Source organism: Trichechus manatus, unplaced genomic scaffold (assembly GCF_000243295.1).
Source record: "Trichechus manatus latirostris isolate Lorelei unplaced genomic scaffold, TriManLat1.0 scaffold00038, whole genome shotgun sequence".
Lineage (NCBI taxonomy): Eukaryota > Metazoa > Chordata > Mammalia > Sirenia > Trichechidae > Trichechus > Trichechus manatus.
The window spans coordinates 16,635,909-16,650,272 of NW_004443974.1; the positions used below are offsets into that span (position 1 = coordinate 16,635,909).

General features: G+C 40.8%; 1 protein-coding gene across 8 annotated transcripts in view; it reads right to left on the reverse strand.

The window, feature by feature from the left end:
• The window catches only part of SETX (senataxin), an 86,533-nt gene extending 72,779 nt beyond the window's left edge, over positions 1-13,754 (reverse strand). For 3 of the 8 annotated variants that reach the window (XM_023730834.1, XM_023730831.1, XM_023730832.1), the window contains exons 1-4: positions 13,262-13,612; positions 12,523-12,638; positions 3,828-4,011; positions 2,596-2,806 (exon numbers count right to left, since the gene is read on the reverse strand). In XM_023730834.1, the coding sequence (XP_023586602.1) occupies positions 2,596-2,806; positions 3,828-4,004 (388 nt within the window). In that variant the 5' untranslated portion in view covers positions 4,005-4,011; positions 12,523-12,638; positions 13,262-13,612. The other 5 variants (XM_023730828.1, XM_023730827.1, XM_023730829.1 and 2 more) reach the window with 5 other exon arrangements.
• Positions 13,755-14,364: the final 610 nt, after the last annotated feature.

Here is a 14,364-nt window from a genome sequence, read left to right on the forward strand (position 1 = left end):
TTCTTCTACTGGAAGGTCATCTGGTGTTTTATTTTGGATGCCTACTAGAACCACCCTGTCCTGTTTTTATAAATGTTTTGATGTTGTCTGCTGTCTTTGGGGCATTCAGTGGTTATTTTCCTCATTTACTGACTGTAGATTTGTTTGTTTCGTCCTGCTTTTTTGTTTTATTTGGTTATGTCTGAGCAGGCAGGCTGTGTGTTCTTTGTTGTCTGCTCGTCTGTGGGCACGATACTTTTCACCTCCTTCTCCAATGGGCAGGGTCAGTCACTCAGGTATGGTAAACAGGGCAGGTCCAGCTGAAGGGGAGTTGCTGGGATGGGTTGTTTGTGGCACGTACCAGGGCTGACAGTGCGGACTGGGAATCAGTGCAGGGCAGGTTCCAGTAGGCCATGCCTATGCTGCTTGGGAGTGTGATGTTCAGCGCACGGTGCAGGTAGGCAGGAAAGAGGGAGCAGATTGTGATGTGTGGAGCTAAGACGGGTATGGGAAAGAGGAGAGAGAGGAGAGAGGAACAGGAGCCAAAAACATACACAGAAACAAAAAAAAGTGCTAAGGGAGCTTGCTTTTGGAGTGGAGAGATGAGAGACTGAGAAATGGGGGAAAACAAAAAGAAAAAGGGTAAAAGAAAAAAATGAATAAATCGAGAAACTGGAAATGAAGACAAAAAGGGAATGAGAGAGAGAACAAAGCAAAGAAACAAAAAAACCCCAGAAACAAACAAACAAAACCAAAAACAAGAAAAAAGAAATGCCCTCAGGGATGTCCCTGCGCATCTGCGCAGAGTAAAGGAGTAGCTTCCAAGCCGCGCGGTACTGCCCGGCTAGAAGGGGCTCCCAAGCCGGGAAAACAGAAAGAAAAACAAATCAGAGCAAACAAACAAAAAAGTCCCAGGGGGTCCCACCAACGTGGCAGCACAGGCTAGGAAGCAGTTTCACAGTGGAGCGGTGTTTCGCAGCCTTTCAGGAAGAAGCACAGATGGCACTTGGAGCCAGGTATTTGAGAGAAAGGAGGGGGAGGTGGTGAGAGGTAATGAAGAAATCTAAAGAAGCGGAAAAAAGCAACCCAGCAGCCAACAAAAGCCACTCAGGGAGCCAGCCAGTGTGGGCAGGTGGAATCCAAGTGAAACCAGGGTGAAGCTAGTGCTTCCCGGCCAAGAGACTGTGGCTGCAGGAAGCAGAGGAGACTAAGTGGGGGTGAAGAAGGGTGGGAGGTGGGAAAGCCTATATCACTGATTACCGGTTGTTTTGTCTCCTGCTGGAAGCTCCCTGAAGCTGCTTTCTCATACCCCGTTCACTGATCTCTGACAGGAGTCCAAGATGGCGGATCCATACTGTGGTACCTGATAGGGGACCTCTGCTTGTATCTCTCCTGGCTCTCTATTCTTGGTCAGTTTCTTATTCCATTCAGTGCTTGGCTGAGTTCTTTACCTCTTCTTTTGATGCTTAGCATTTCAAGATTGACGCGTGACTCTGTTTGACTTAGTTTTTCTGATCTTTGCCGTGGAGGGACGATGTGGTGCTTCTGACTATAGCACCATGTTGCCCGGAAGTCCAAGCATTGAATGTTTAAAGAATTATCTGTATCAGATCAAACTGACAACAGTAACTCTAAAGCACAGATGAGTAGCTTATGCAGTCATAAGTCTAAGTCAATGGTGGTGAAACAATATAGGAAGAGATAGCAGAATGGTGACACAACATGAAGAATATAACCAATGTCACTGAACTGTATATAAAGAAATTGTTGAATGGGTATATGATCTGTATACATTTTTCACCAAAAATACAACAAATATTAAAAAGAGTAGAGTTGTTTAGATTAAGAGACAAAAGAAATATAAACCAAATGCAGTGTGGCCTGACTAGACTCTAAACAAACCAGCTAAAAAACACTTTTTGCAACTACTGGGAAAACTTGAATATCAGCTAAATGTTATTTTGTTAGGGTCTGATAGAAGAGGAAAATGTTCTTACTCTTAAGAGAGTCATATTAAGAAATGCAAATATAAATGACCAAAATCTAGATAGCCATAATATGCTATGCCATGATGATTAGTGAAAATTACTGTAGACCAGCGATTCTCAACCAGGAATGGTTTTTGCTCCCCAGGGGCACTGGACAATGTTTGGCGACACTTTTGGTTGTCATACTAGGGGTGTGTGTGCCACTGGCATCTAGTGAATAGAGGCCAGGGCTGCTACTCAACATCCTACAAGGTACAGAACAGTACCCCACAACAAAGAATTATTCAGCCAAAATGTCACAAGTGCCAAGATGAGAAATCCTGCTATAGACAAATTACAAGAATGAAAATGAACTGAATGGACAGATAAATAAATACGTGATAAAGCAAATATTGCAAAACTTTAGCAATTGTAGAATCTGTGTGGTGGGTATACAGTGTTCACTGTACAATTCTTTCAACCTCTCTGTATGCTCGAAAACTTTTTTAATAAAATGTTAGAAAAAAAATATATTAAGTACCCTAATTATACATTTGGTAATCAAATTTTCAATATAAATAAACCTAAATCCTTACAATTTTTAAAAAAGTAAAACTAATATAATTTGAGGAATACCCAAGATACTCACTAACTCGCTCATGCAGAAGTAAGTAAGGATATTTCAGTATTTCAAGAAGAGGAACTCGAAGCTTATTTTCAAAGTCTTGGCCAGTAAAGTCAAACAAATGTGTTTCTCCGTTGTTGTCTACTATATATAATTCATCATCATCTCCAATTTCTGCTTTCATAGATTTTTCAAAGTGATTTATGAGACGTAGAGTTTCTAATTCCCACAAAACCTACAGAAAAGAAAAATGGGCAGTGTGTTTTATACCTTAGTATCAACAAAATATACGAAACACGATTATCTTTCTAGAAAGCCTTTTCCTAAGTATAAAAATTTAGAAGTTTAAAGATATACTACACATCATGTATTGAATTTATTTAAAGAAAATAGTCACTAAACATGGCCACTTTTATGAGATTAAACAGAAATGTTTAAAACTTCTTTGGCGCATTTTTGCTATAAATTTCATAACATTCCTACCAACTATATTCAAAAGGAAATGAAAAGCTAGAGCTTGTCAAAGGCATGAACTAGGCCTTTTATGCTTTGCTCTTCCATGTTCTAGCCATAGTACCTATCTTAAAACATCAGCTTTAGCATGAAAACATTGGCTAGCTTCACAATTAGGAAACTATAAATGCCAAGTTTTCTCAATATGAATCCATAATTAATCAACCCCTCTTCCTCTAAATACTACACATCTCTACGATCTGTGTTATGTTTTTGCATTAAATAAACATAATAAACCAAATTCTCAGGCATGTATCTAGAATTCTCTCACCTTGCCTACCTACTATGACTGAAAATACTTACCCTTAGAGTTTTATACCATTTACTAGTTAAAAAATTAAGGAAAAAAAAGAACTATTAACCAATAATGAAAATAACCAAGCCATTCAGACATGTCAAGTATACTGACTTTAAAAAAAGAACCAAAACTGTATATTATCAAATAAGTTACCGGGAAAAAAAAAAAAATCCCCATACATAATTTTTCATAAAACTGATTTTATTCCAAAATGATTAATGGATCATAAAATTCTCTTACAGGTTTCAATTCAATTCTATTAGTAAGTGTTTACTCAGTACCTACTAGGTCCCAGGCAATGAGCAGGGTAGTGGAAGGGCAACTAGATTAGCCTTCAGAGTTTAAATCATATCATGATGTCCTTGAATGCTTCTAATAGAATTTAAACTTAATCTCTTCCTAGTTATCAAGCTCCTAAAAATATTGCCCATCTAATCTAAATTACCTCATGCAAGAATGGCAATTCATCTCTTGCTTTATGGTATTCAGCCACACACTCCAAGCAGTAGCAGAGGTCTTCATCAGCTGTTTGAAATTCACTGGTGTTGGTCCTGGCTGCATAGCGCTTTAGGAAGTCAATGGTGGAACCACCACCTGGTGTACACCAACAACATGTGCTCATTCTGTACCTATATTCAGAAAGGAAGACAGCTAAAGACTAAAGAAAAATTTTAAAAAATCTCAGGCCTAGTCTGTGTGATGAATAGGTACACTTCCTACCAGTGGGCCCTGATCTTCAACTTAAAAAATGTCCCTCCACCACAGCCAGAACGTTCTGCTGACTAGCGTAACAAGGACTGACTAAACTCAGATCTGTGCCTACTCTTAAAAATCTTATCTTTGACACATGAAAAATATAAAGAAATGAAATGAAAGCACTTTGTTGGTAATAAATACCATAAGGCAATATACAGTTGTGCTACAAAGGAGGTTTAAAACTATGTAGTGCTGATGGACAGAATTATCAACATGTTTTCAAAGTACAGATTTTGGAGTGTTCTAGTGATGTACTGGATCCAGACAAAAGGTCAGGAAACCTTTCACATTCCCAAAGGCTATGTTCCAGAAATCCTGGAAATAAAAAAATACATAAATACCAACCTGTACCAATAACAAAAATCCATACAGAAAAGGAATTTCTCTTGATTAGAAAGTATACATACATGAATGTGCATGTGTATGTGTGAATCACTGACCATAACTCACTGCTCTTCAATGCACTGTAAACTCTAACAAGTTACAAATGTTAACAACTTATTGCTACTAAGGTTGACTGCCTTCAATTTAAGATAATTTGTTTTTATATCAAAGCCTCCACCACCCAGTGAAATGGCTAAAATGAAATAATCTTCCAAGTCCTAGCAATCTCAAAGACAGCAAAGTAGCAAGAGGGAACCAGAAAGCAAGAGAAAGTCCAAGGAACCATGTCCGTCAAAGGTCTGAATGAAGATACGTGAGGCAGATTTATCAGAACTGCACAGCACACGAAACTGAAAGGATTAGCAAGTAAGATAGAGACTAGATTCCAAAGAGATCTCCATAGATGAACTCCAATAAGCTGTAACAAAAATAAGCTAAGAACCTATAGTTTTATCCCTAACGAAACACGTGTAGAAAGCTAATAGAAAGGTCGCTGTTAGTAAACAGTGTATTGTGCCCAAACAAAAAGCAAATGTCTGCACTGATAAAAATAAAGAAAAGGTTAGGTCAGGGAAGATACCAGATGAGCCTAGAATATCTTGTAGTGTCAGAAAGTAAGGAAATGCTTATACTACAAAAAAATGGGAACATGTCAAAGGGACACTGGAGCTACACAAACAACTTCAAATCCAAGAATCAGCACAAAGTCAATCCCTATGAGGCGGAGGTCAACTATATCCCAGATTTCTACATTCTCCAAGCTGCTGCACCACTCCATCTCTGACACTGGCCATTCTCCTTCCCTCGTTTGGGTTTGGTAATTCCTTGCAATGTCTCACAGAACTCACGAATTGGACTTAACAGTTAAGTGGTTTATTAACGAAGTAACAGGGTACAACTCAGGACCAGGATTAAAAGGTTACAAATCAGGATCGTCATCAGGAAGCACACAGAGTGTCCCTTCTTCAGTGTAGGATAACTCTCTCAGCAGTGCAGTCCTCCCCTTGGCCCCCTCAGGACAGGCTCCTCTTGGTCCCTGAGAATAGGCTCTTCTTGGCCCTGCTGTCTGTCGCTGCCAGCTGTGCCGCTGGGCCCCTTCCATGCCCATTGCTACCGGCTCTCTCCCAAGCCTGTTGCTGCTGGCTCTGCCACTGGGCCTCTTCTGAGCCTCTTGCTGTCTTCAATGTTATATCCCTTGACCCCTGTTACAGTTCTTCTGGGAAGTTCCTTGCCTCCTCTCCCTGCTGCTTCTCTCTTCCTTCTGCTTCTGTCTCAAAAACCTCTGTGGGGCTGACTGCTTAAATATACAACTCCTTGCCAATTTCAAGGCACGGCCTCTTCCGGCGCAGCCACAAACAGACCAAACCCCTCTTGGTAGGCCACAGATACTTCATTTGCATAGTAGGCTACAGTCACTTCATTTGCATAGTATACTGACCAATCACTGCAAGGTGTATATACAGGGCAGGCTGTAGCCCAGGGCCAGACAAAATGTATTAAACCAAGTTGTTTACAGCTTACCCAGGAAATTCAATCAACCTAGCAAAAGTAATAGACCCTCTAGGGCAGAAAACTAGGGCAAAGGTAACTCCTCAGGGCTTAGGGGGAAGATCTCTAAAGCTGTTTCTCCAAAGAACCAAGGCAAAAGGCCACATAAAGGAACTCATTTCACCACAGGAGACAACCCGTAAGAGCTCCCAGTAGCCAAAGCTGAAATAATGTGAGCAAGAAAATAATGTAATTATAACCTAAAGTATAAAATATACAAGAATCCATACTGATATAAATGATTGAATAAAAAAAAGGGAAGAAGTGACAAATCTTCCTCACAGAAGAATTAAAAATAATAATATGTAGTTACTCCCTGTTCCAGGAGGTGAGGCTTAATTCCACCTCCTGAGTGTGAGCTGGATTAGTGAGAACCACTTTCAAAGAAAAGTGTGGAAAAGGAAAAACAGTCGCTTTACAATGGAGAAGTCTGGCAAACCTGATCAAGGTTAACATCACCAGTGATAAGTCATATTGATAGCCTCGCCCCCGCCATACACACACATAATGTCACGAGAAGGGAATTTCAACCCCGGGGTTGTAGTTGCTGTTGGATAGACTTCTACTTATAGCCACCCCATAATCCCAGTCTAATCATGAGAAAAACATCAGAAAAACCAAGTAAGTATTATCTAAACAAACAACTATTAGCCAGTCTGCAACAACAAAAGGTAGAAATTCACACGAAGTGGAATCAAGGAAAGTGTTCATTCATATGAAAATACTGATTGGGTATTGAGGCAAGAAAATTATCTAACAGATCTGATCTTGAGAAACTTGACCTTAAATTAACTATCCAATATATGTAAAACATCACCCTAATGGAGGAAAAAAGTCACGAAGTCAACTGTTAAATTATAAATTTATTTCATAAACTTAACGGACCTAACATTCATGCACTCTCAACAGGGTCATATCACCCTCAAGGGGATGATATCAGTTTGTGGCCGTCAAAAAAGTCCTCATCTTTATGTAGCACGGATATTTGTGGCATTAAAATTTCATGTGAGGGGCAATTAGGAAAAGATGTCTAAAACGTTTCTTTGCAGGGAGGAAGAGGGGACAATACAAAGTTAAGAAACCTAATCCAAGTCACTGAATATTTGGGTATGGAAACTTGGCAATATAAGGTTTTTGAACACATACCCCCCAAAATTGAGACTGCATAATCTTTGCTAACGGGAAATCAGTAACACGTTGACAGAAATTATATTTTGCTGCAAGGCTTTTGTAGCATAATACTACTTCCTAAAAGTAACGAATTTTTTTTTAAACTTTAATGCTTTAATTTCTTCTTACACCCATGATAAAATAATTACATATAAATGCGTTTAAGTAAAATAAGATACATGTACTTGCTTTGTGAATTGAATTTTTTAATTTTTTAAATATTAATTTTATACTTTCCTCATGCATCTAAAAAGAATTTGGGGTTAGCTTTCAACATTGTTACATACATACAAAATGACATTTAAGACAGATTTAAAAAAAAAGAGAAATCAAAACGTATTTAGAATTTCACTAAACCCTAAATTAGGAACTTTTTGAAAAGCAGAGCAAAGAGAATAGCCATGATGAGTTACAAAGTTTTCATGTGAACAAAAGTATGCAAGTTCAGCTGGAGAGCCCAGCTCTTTCCTGGCACTAATTCTACTTCAATTACATTTCAGTAATGCCTGTTGCGTGCAAGTGTGCTATACAATAGAAAATAGAGAATAACATAACAGATAAGGTCTTCACTGTGTTTTTGCAGAATATAAAATTATGTATTCAAAGAGCATTTCTTATACTTGAAACATCAATATAACACTAGGGAGTTTACAGAATTCACATAAGCTGTTTTTTCCAGTGATCTAATTCAATGTAGGGAGTGAACTTAGAAGACCTAAGAATAGAAAATTAAACATCATGGAGATTTCTCAAACATCATTTGTTTCAAGCATGATAGTATGATTTTGGTGAATAACAGTTTGCAGTCCATTTAAACTTTGAAAACTGAGTTAATGGAACTGAAGCTATTTCTGGAGGTCACCTTTCAGCCAATAATAGATTGGCTTATAAAATAAACAGTATCACCAATCAGTAACATGCTCCCTTAAACACGAGACCAATCAACATTTACCCAAAAGCAAAAATGAGAAAGCCAGAAGGGGAAGGGAATCTAGAAACAGAACAAACAGAATGGAAACAATTAAAATGTTAACACATTGTGAAAACCGTTAACCAATGACATGAAACAATATGCATAAAAAGTGTTAAATGGGAACCTAATTTGCTGCATAAACTTTCCCCTACAACACACTAAAATTTTTAAAAAATAAACTTAATTAAGGGACTGAAGTGCAAAGTGCGGTGTACTTTAAAGTAATAGCAGACAGAAAAAAAAAGAAAAACCTTCTATTAAGAAAATTAAGGAGCCTGCTTTTCATCTTATGCAAAAAGAGAGGTAGCCTACTTCCACACCCCAGAAAGCAGGACTAAATTTTCTCAAAGTAGATGAGAGTTATTGCCGTGGAACAGGTAAGTGCTATGGAATCTACAAAATAGAGGATAGTGCTGTACAACATGTCAACACAGAAATGTATGCTTCTATGATTCTTCTCAACAGGCCATAATGAGGTTATGTTCCCAAATCTAAAATCGTCACTGGCCTGATGGCTAAGACCAAGAAATCTCAACAGGGTCGATTTTTAATTTTCCTTTAGGGGAAAAATTACTGCTTATAAACAACCATGAATCCTGTTTTTGAAAAACTCTAAGTTCATCTTGAAGTCTGTTTTAATTTCATCCAATTTTAGCTGCTTGGAATCGTTACTGAACCACGCAAAATTAGGTTGTCCAAGCAATCCTTAAGCGCAGGACAGAAAATGAAAACCACTCCCGAGCAGGAAAAAGTGTCAATAATATAGTATGCTTCATCAGAGGCGCAGGCTATAACTTTTCACTTATCCTTGGGATATCGTTTCTCAATATTAGTCAGCCAGAAATTTCAAATATCACTTTCCTTTATCCTTCTCAGCTAAGCTTCTTGAAAAAATAATATAGATTTACCATCACCTACTTCATCTCCTTTGCACTTTGGATTCTACTCTTGTACTCCACCGAAAGTTTTCAAAAAAGTCCCTGATAGTTTCTATACTATCAAATCCAATAGGTTCTTTACTTGACCCCTCTAAAGCATATGAAGATACTGACCACACTTTCCTTAGCTAACACACAGTTCTCCTGCCATTTTTTCTCCTCAGTCTCCTTTGTAATTGCTTCATCCTCTGTTCACGTCCTAAATACCAAAGTTTCCAAAGGCTTGTCCTCAGGACTTTTCCTTCTTCAATCCTCTCCTTCCAAGGTGACCTAATTCAAAAAACTGCTTTAACTACCACCTACGCTGAAGCTTCCCAAAGACTGAGAACTTATGTAAAATTCTTAATGCAATACTTAACTATGTTCCAGCTACTCAATGAGTGATAGCCTAGACCTTTCTCACAAACTCCAGACATATATATTCAATATCCAACTGCATACAGTGTATCTGTACTCACATCTCAAAGCAAACATGACTAGAAGTCCTTAACTTAAATCTGTCATTACTCCTGTATTTCCTATATTGATGGCATTATCATCCTTTCAGTTTTTAAACCAGTAACCTGGGAATTATCCTACACCACCCTCCCTTTAGGAGCCCCGGTGGCACAGCGGGTAAAGTGATCGAGGGCTAATGGAAAGGTCGGCAGTTTGAAGCGACCAGCAGTTCCACAGGAGAAAATGTGGCAGTCTGCTTCCATAAAGATTTACAGCCTTGGAAATCCTATAGGGTTGCTATGAGTCAGAAATGACTTGACAGCAATGGGTTCGGTTTATTTATTTATTTTTTGGTTTTTTATCCTCTCTTCGTTCCCATCTCTAAGTTCCAAGGAGTCCTGATAGCACGGTGGTTAAGAACTCAGCTGCTAACCAAAAGTTCGGCAGTTCAAATCCACAAGCTGCTCCTTGGAAACTTCATGCGGCAGTTCTACTCTGTCCTATAGGGTCGCTATGAGTCGGAATCGACTTGACAGCAACGGGTTTGGCAACGGGTTTGGATCCTCCCTTTAGGATTGCTGATGGTGCAGTGGGTAAAGTGATCGACTGCTAACCAAAAGGTTGGCAGTTCGAAACCACCAATAGCTCCACAGGAGAAAGATATGGCAGTCTGCTTCCGTAAAGATTTACAGCCTTGAAAACTCTATGCGGTCGCTATGAGTTGGAATCGACTTGACGGCAGTGGGTTTGTTTTTTCTGGTTTTTTTTAACCTCCTTCGCTCCCATTTCTATGAGTTCCATAGAGTCTATCTCCTTAATTACACCTGTACTTTCTTTCAGTCTAACTATATTTTCATTATTTGCCTGGATTACTATCTAATCTGGAAGCCTACCTGATCTCTTTTTTGATCCATCCTACCAATTCTTCCTCCTAAATACTGTATTATCAATTGAATTGTGTCCCCTAAAAATATGTGTCAACATAGCCAGTCCATGATTCCTAGTATTGTGTGATTGTCCACCATTTTGTCACCTGATGTGATTTACCTACGTGCTGTAAATCCTTCCTCTAGGATTAGGAGCAGTTTTGTTAATGAGGCAGGACTCAATCTACAAGACTAGGTTGTATCTTAACGAAAAGATTAGTCCAAAGGACTAATTGTCCACAGCTACCAAGACCTTCACCGGACTGAGTCCAGTACAGCTAGATGGTGCCCAGCTACCACCGCTGACTGCTCTGACCAGGATCATAACAGAGGGTTCTGGACAGAGCTGGAGAAGGATGTAGAGCATAATTCTAACTCACAAAAGAAAAAAAAAAAAAGACCAGATTTACTGGCCTAGAGGAGACTGGAGAAACCCTGAGAGTATGGCCCCCAGACACCCTTTTAGCTCGGTGGTAAAGTTACCTTCAAGGTTCACTGATCAGCCTGTGAGTGGACAGCCCAGTAAAACCATGAGAGTAACGAGGTACAGGAGTCCAGTGACAAGGCCCAGAAGGCAGAAGGGGAGCAGGAAGCTGATGATAGGGAACACAAAGTAGAGTAAGGATATTGTTGATGTGTTGTGAGATTGTTAACCATTGTCATAGGGCAACATTTGTAGTAACTGTTAAATGGGAGACTATTTTGTCCTGTAAGCCTTCATCTTAAGTGAGAATAACAGCACAATTAGAAGAGCGTAGTCAATGTCACTTAAATGTGTATGTAAAAAAAATTTTTGAAATGGCGTATCTTTGGCTATGTGTATTTTCACAAAAAAAAAGTTGAGAATTTAGAGGGTTAAAATGTTGTGGGGTTGTTAACCAATGTCATAAAACAGCATGTGTGTTACTGTTACATGAGAAACTATCTGTTCTGTAAGCCTTCACCTGAAGTACAATAAAATATTAAAAAAAAAAAAAGATTAGGTTGTATCTTAAATCAATCTCTTTTAAGATGTGAAAGAGAGAAGCAAGCAGAGAGACATGGAGGACCTTATACCATCAAGAAACAAGAGCCAGGAGAATGGTGCATCTAAAGGATGCAGGGTCCCTGCGCTGAAAAGTTCGACTGGGGAACACTGATGACAAGGACCTTCCCCCAGAGCTGACAGAGAGAGAAAGCCTTTCCCTGGAGCCAGCACCCAGAATTCACACTTCTAGCCTTCTAAACTGTGAAAGAAAAAATCTGTTAAAGCCATTCACTTGTGATATTTGTTATAGCAGCACTAGATAACTAGGACATACTATCAGAGTTCAAAGCACAAAGGACTCCTCCACAATTTCGGGATAAAATTCAAACTTTTCAGCTCAACACACAGGCTCTCCATAATCTGCCTTCAGCACCATCTCTTGTCATTTTCCCACATTTACCTCCCCTCACTTGTTCTTTCTAAAATTCTTCATGATATTTGGCATTCCCTATATGGTTGCTACCAGTCGACTGGAAGGCAACGGGTTTGGTTTGTTTTTTTTTTTTTTTGACTTTATGGAAGCTCTTCTATCTGCCTTGAACACCCACCCATCTTCCATATCTCTGCCTGGTTCTTTACCCTGAAGGCACATCAGAATCACCTTGGGAACTTAAAAAATGTAGATAAAACTGATAAAACTCAGATTAATTTGAAAGAACTCCACCAGTGATTCTAACAGAAAGCCAGGTTTGAAAAGCAGAGTGTCACGATGTCTGGAAGACTTATCTGACCCATTCTCTCCCTTCCAGTTCCTCTTTGAGGACCCTCTTCTCTATCCCTTCAGGACTCTGAACATGTTTTCATCATTGTACTTACCATGTTGATCCGAACTCCTGTTTATCTGTTTTCCACCCAACTGCCCCATCCTCACCAATTTTGAGTGTGTTAGGGCAAAGATCTGTTCTATATATCTAACTCCATTGCTTAGAACATACTAAGTGACTAAAAAATGTCTTAAATGTTCATTAAATAATACTTACCTGGGCAAATGGCCTACAGCAAAGTGATCCTGTCAGCCAAGATTCCTGGGCTTATCTGTGAATGGATGAGGCTTTGCATTCAGATATACCCAAACTCTGGCCCCAAAAGAACATTTCTGAAATAAGAAAGGGAACAACACTGTATATTTATAAAGTGGTTTTTATGCTCCTTATCTCATCTGTGACTCACACGAAACTTACAGAGACAAACATTCCCATTTGATAAGGAAGCTCAAGCTCAGAGAAGTCAGGCAAGTTAGTCATGGACACACACGTAATAAATGAGGGGTGAAACTGTGATTTTGACTCCTAGTCCCGGTCCCACATTTGCTCCTAAGACAGCTAAGCACTTTGTCAAAAACGCCCCCAAATTAGCAAGGACAGATAACTTCAACCCTAGTATCAGCGTTAACTAGGTCATTTCTGTCATTCTAAATAGCAAACTCCTCCTCCTCATCATCATGGGGTTCTTATCCCTTAAAGCAAACACGCCCACTTCACACTGGGTCCTGGCAAGTCTTTGGTACGTCCATCGCTGCTGGAAATGGCGAGGGCAGACAAAACCCCTCAGGCGTGCTGTCAACGCTCCATCCCCTTCAGATGGGGCAGAGAGCGCTCAGGTGGCCATTCGTGATCAGCTCACTCTCTAAAGAGAGAGACCTACAAGCAGGAGGAAGGCGGGGCGTCGAGGGAACAGAGATTTAATTTTTAAGAGACCCCGACCAATCCCCCTACTCACCCGCAAGAAACCTACGCAGTGCCGAAACCAAAAACAAGTAACGTGAGACCGCGGTGTAGACTCACAGAACTGACAGGAAGGGAAGTGGGTCCCAGCGTCCGGAAGCCCGAAGAGCAAGTGGCACAGAGGGGGGCGACCCACCATACGCCGAAGAGTGCTCCTACCTCAGGCGCAGCGACCCGCACTGGGAAGCAGCGGGGTTCGCGTCGCCCCTCCCCCACCCTCCAGGGCCTCACGCGCCGCGACGGTTACTCGACGCGACCCCGCGCGCACTCGCCGCGCGCGTGCCCTCACGTGACCAGCCCACGGCCGCGTGCCTGCAGTTCTCTTCACCCCGTTAGGCCTCACGTCGGCCGCTAGCCTACCTCCATGTCTCCGCTATACAGTCCGTAAGGGGCGGAAGTGCGGTCCCGCCGACCTAACCGCCTCTGATGCAACCCAGCCTCAGTCCGCACTCGACAACCCAATCCTCGCTCGCCGCGAGCAAAAGCTCCGCCCCCTCCGCCAAGACGACGGTCTGCAGGCCCCGCCCCAGCCGCTTTTTTCTTGTTTTGGTGCGCCGTGAGGCGGGACGTGCAAAGAGGCAACGGGGCTCCCCGTAGAGGTTGGGGCGCGGACGTCACTTCCGGACCGCTGGGGCACGGCCAATCAGGAGCATACGGGTGTGGAAAGTTTGCCTCTGATCAGTGAAGCGGCCCCGCCTGGGTGTGTGTGCGGTTCCACAAGCTCCTAGTTTATGCGGCAAGTTTAGCGCCTACTGTTTTCCGTTTTCGATTCTCAGCTTTTGAGATTTTTTTTTTTCCTTTTTTCAAAGCCTCGGGAGTTTCAGTTTCAGTGTGTGTTACGGATTGCGAATGAATTGTTTTTTTCTCTTTAAAGACTTAAAATATATGTAATCAATATGTAATTTAGGGGAATATATAAATACAACCGAACCCGTTGCCTGAGTCGATTTTCAGACTCATAGAGACCCTATCGCACAGAGTAGAACTGCCCCATAGGGTTTCCAAGGAGCGGCTGGTGGCTTCGAACAACTTACTGGTTACCAGCCGTAGCGCTTAACCACTGCGCCACCAGGGCTCCATATACATATATATATATAT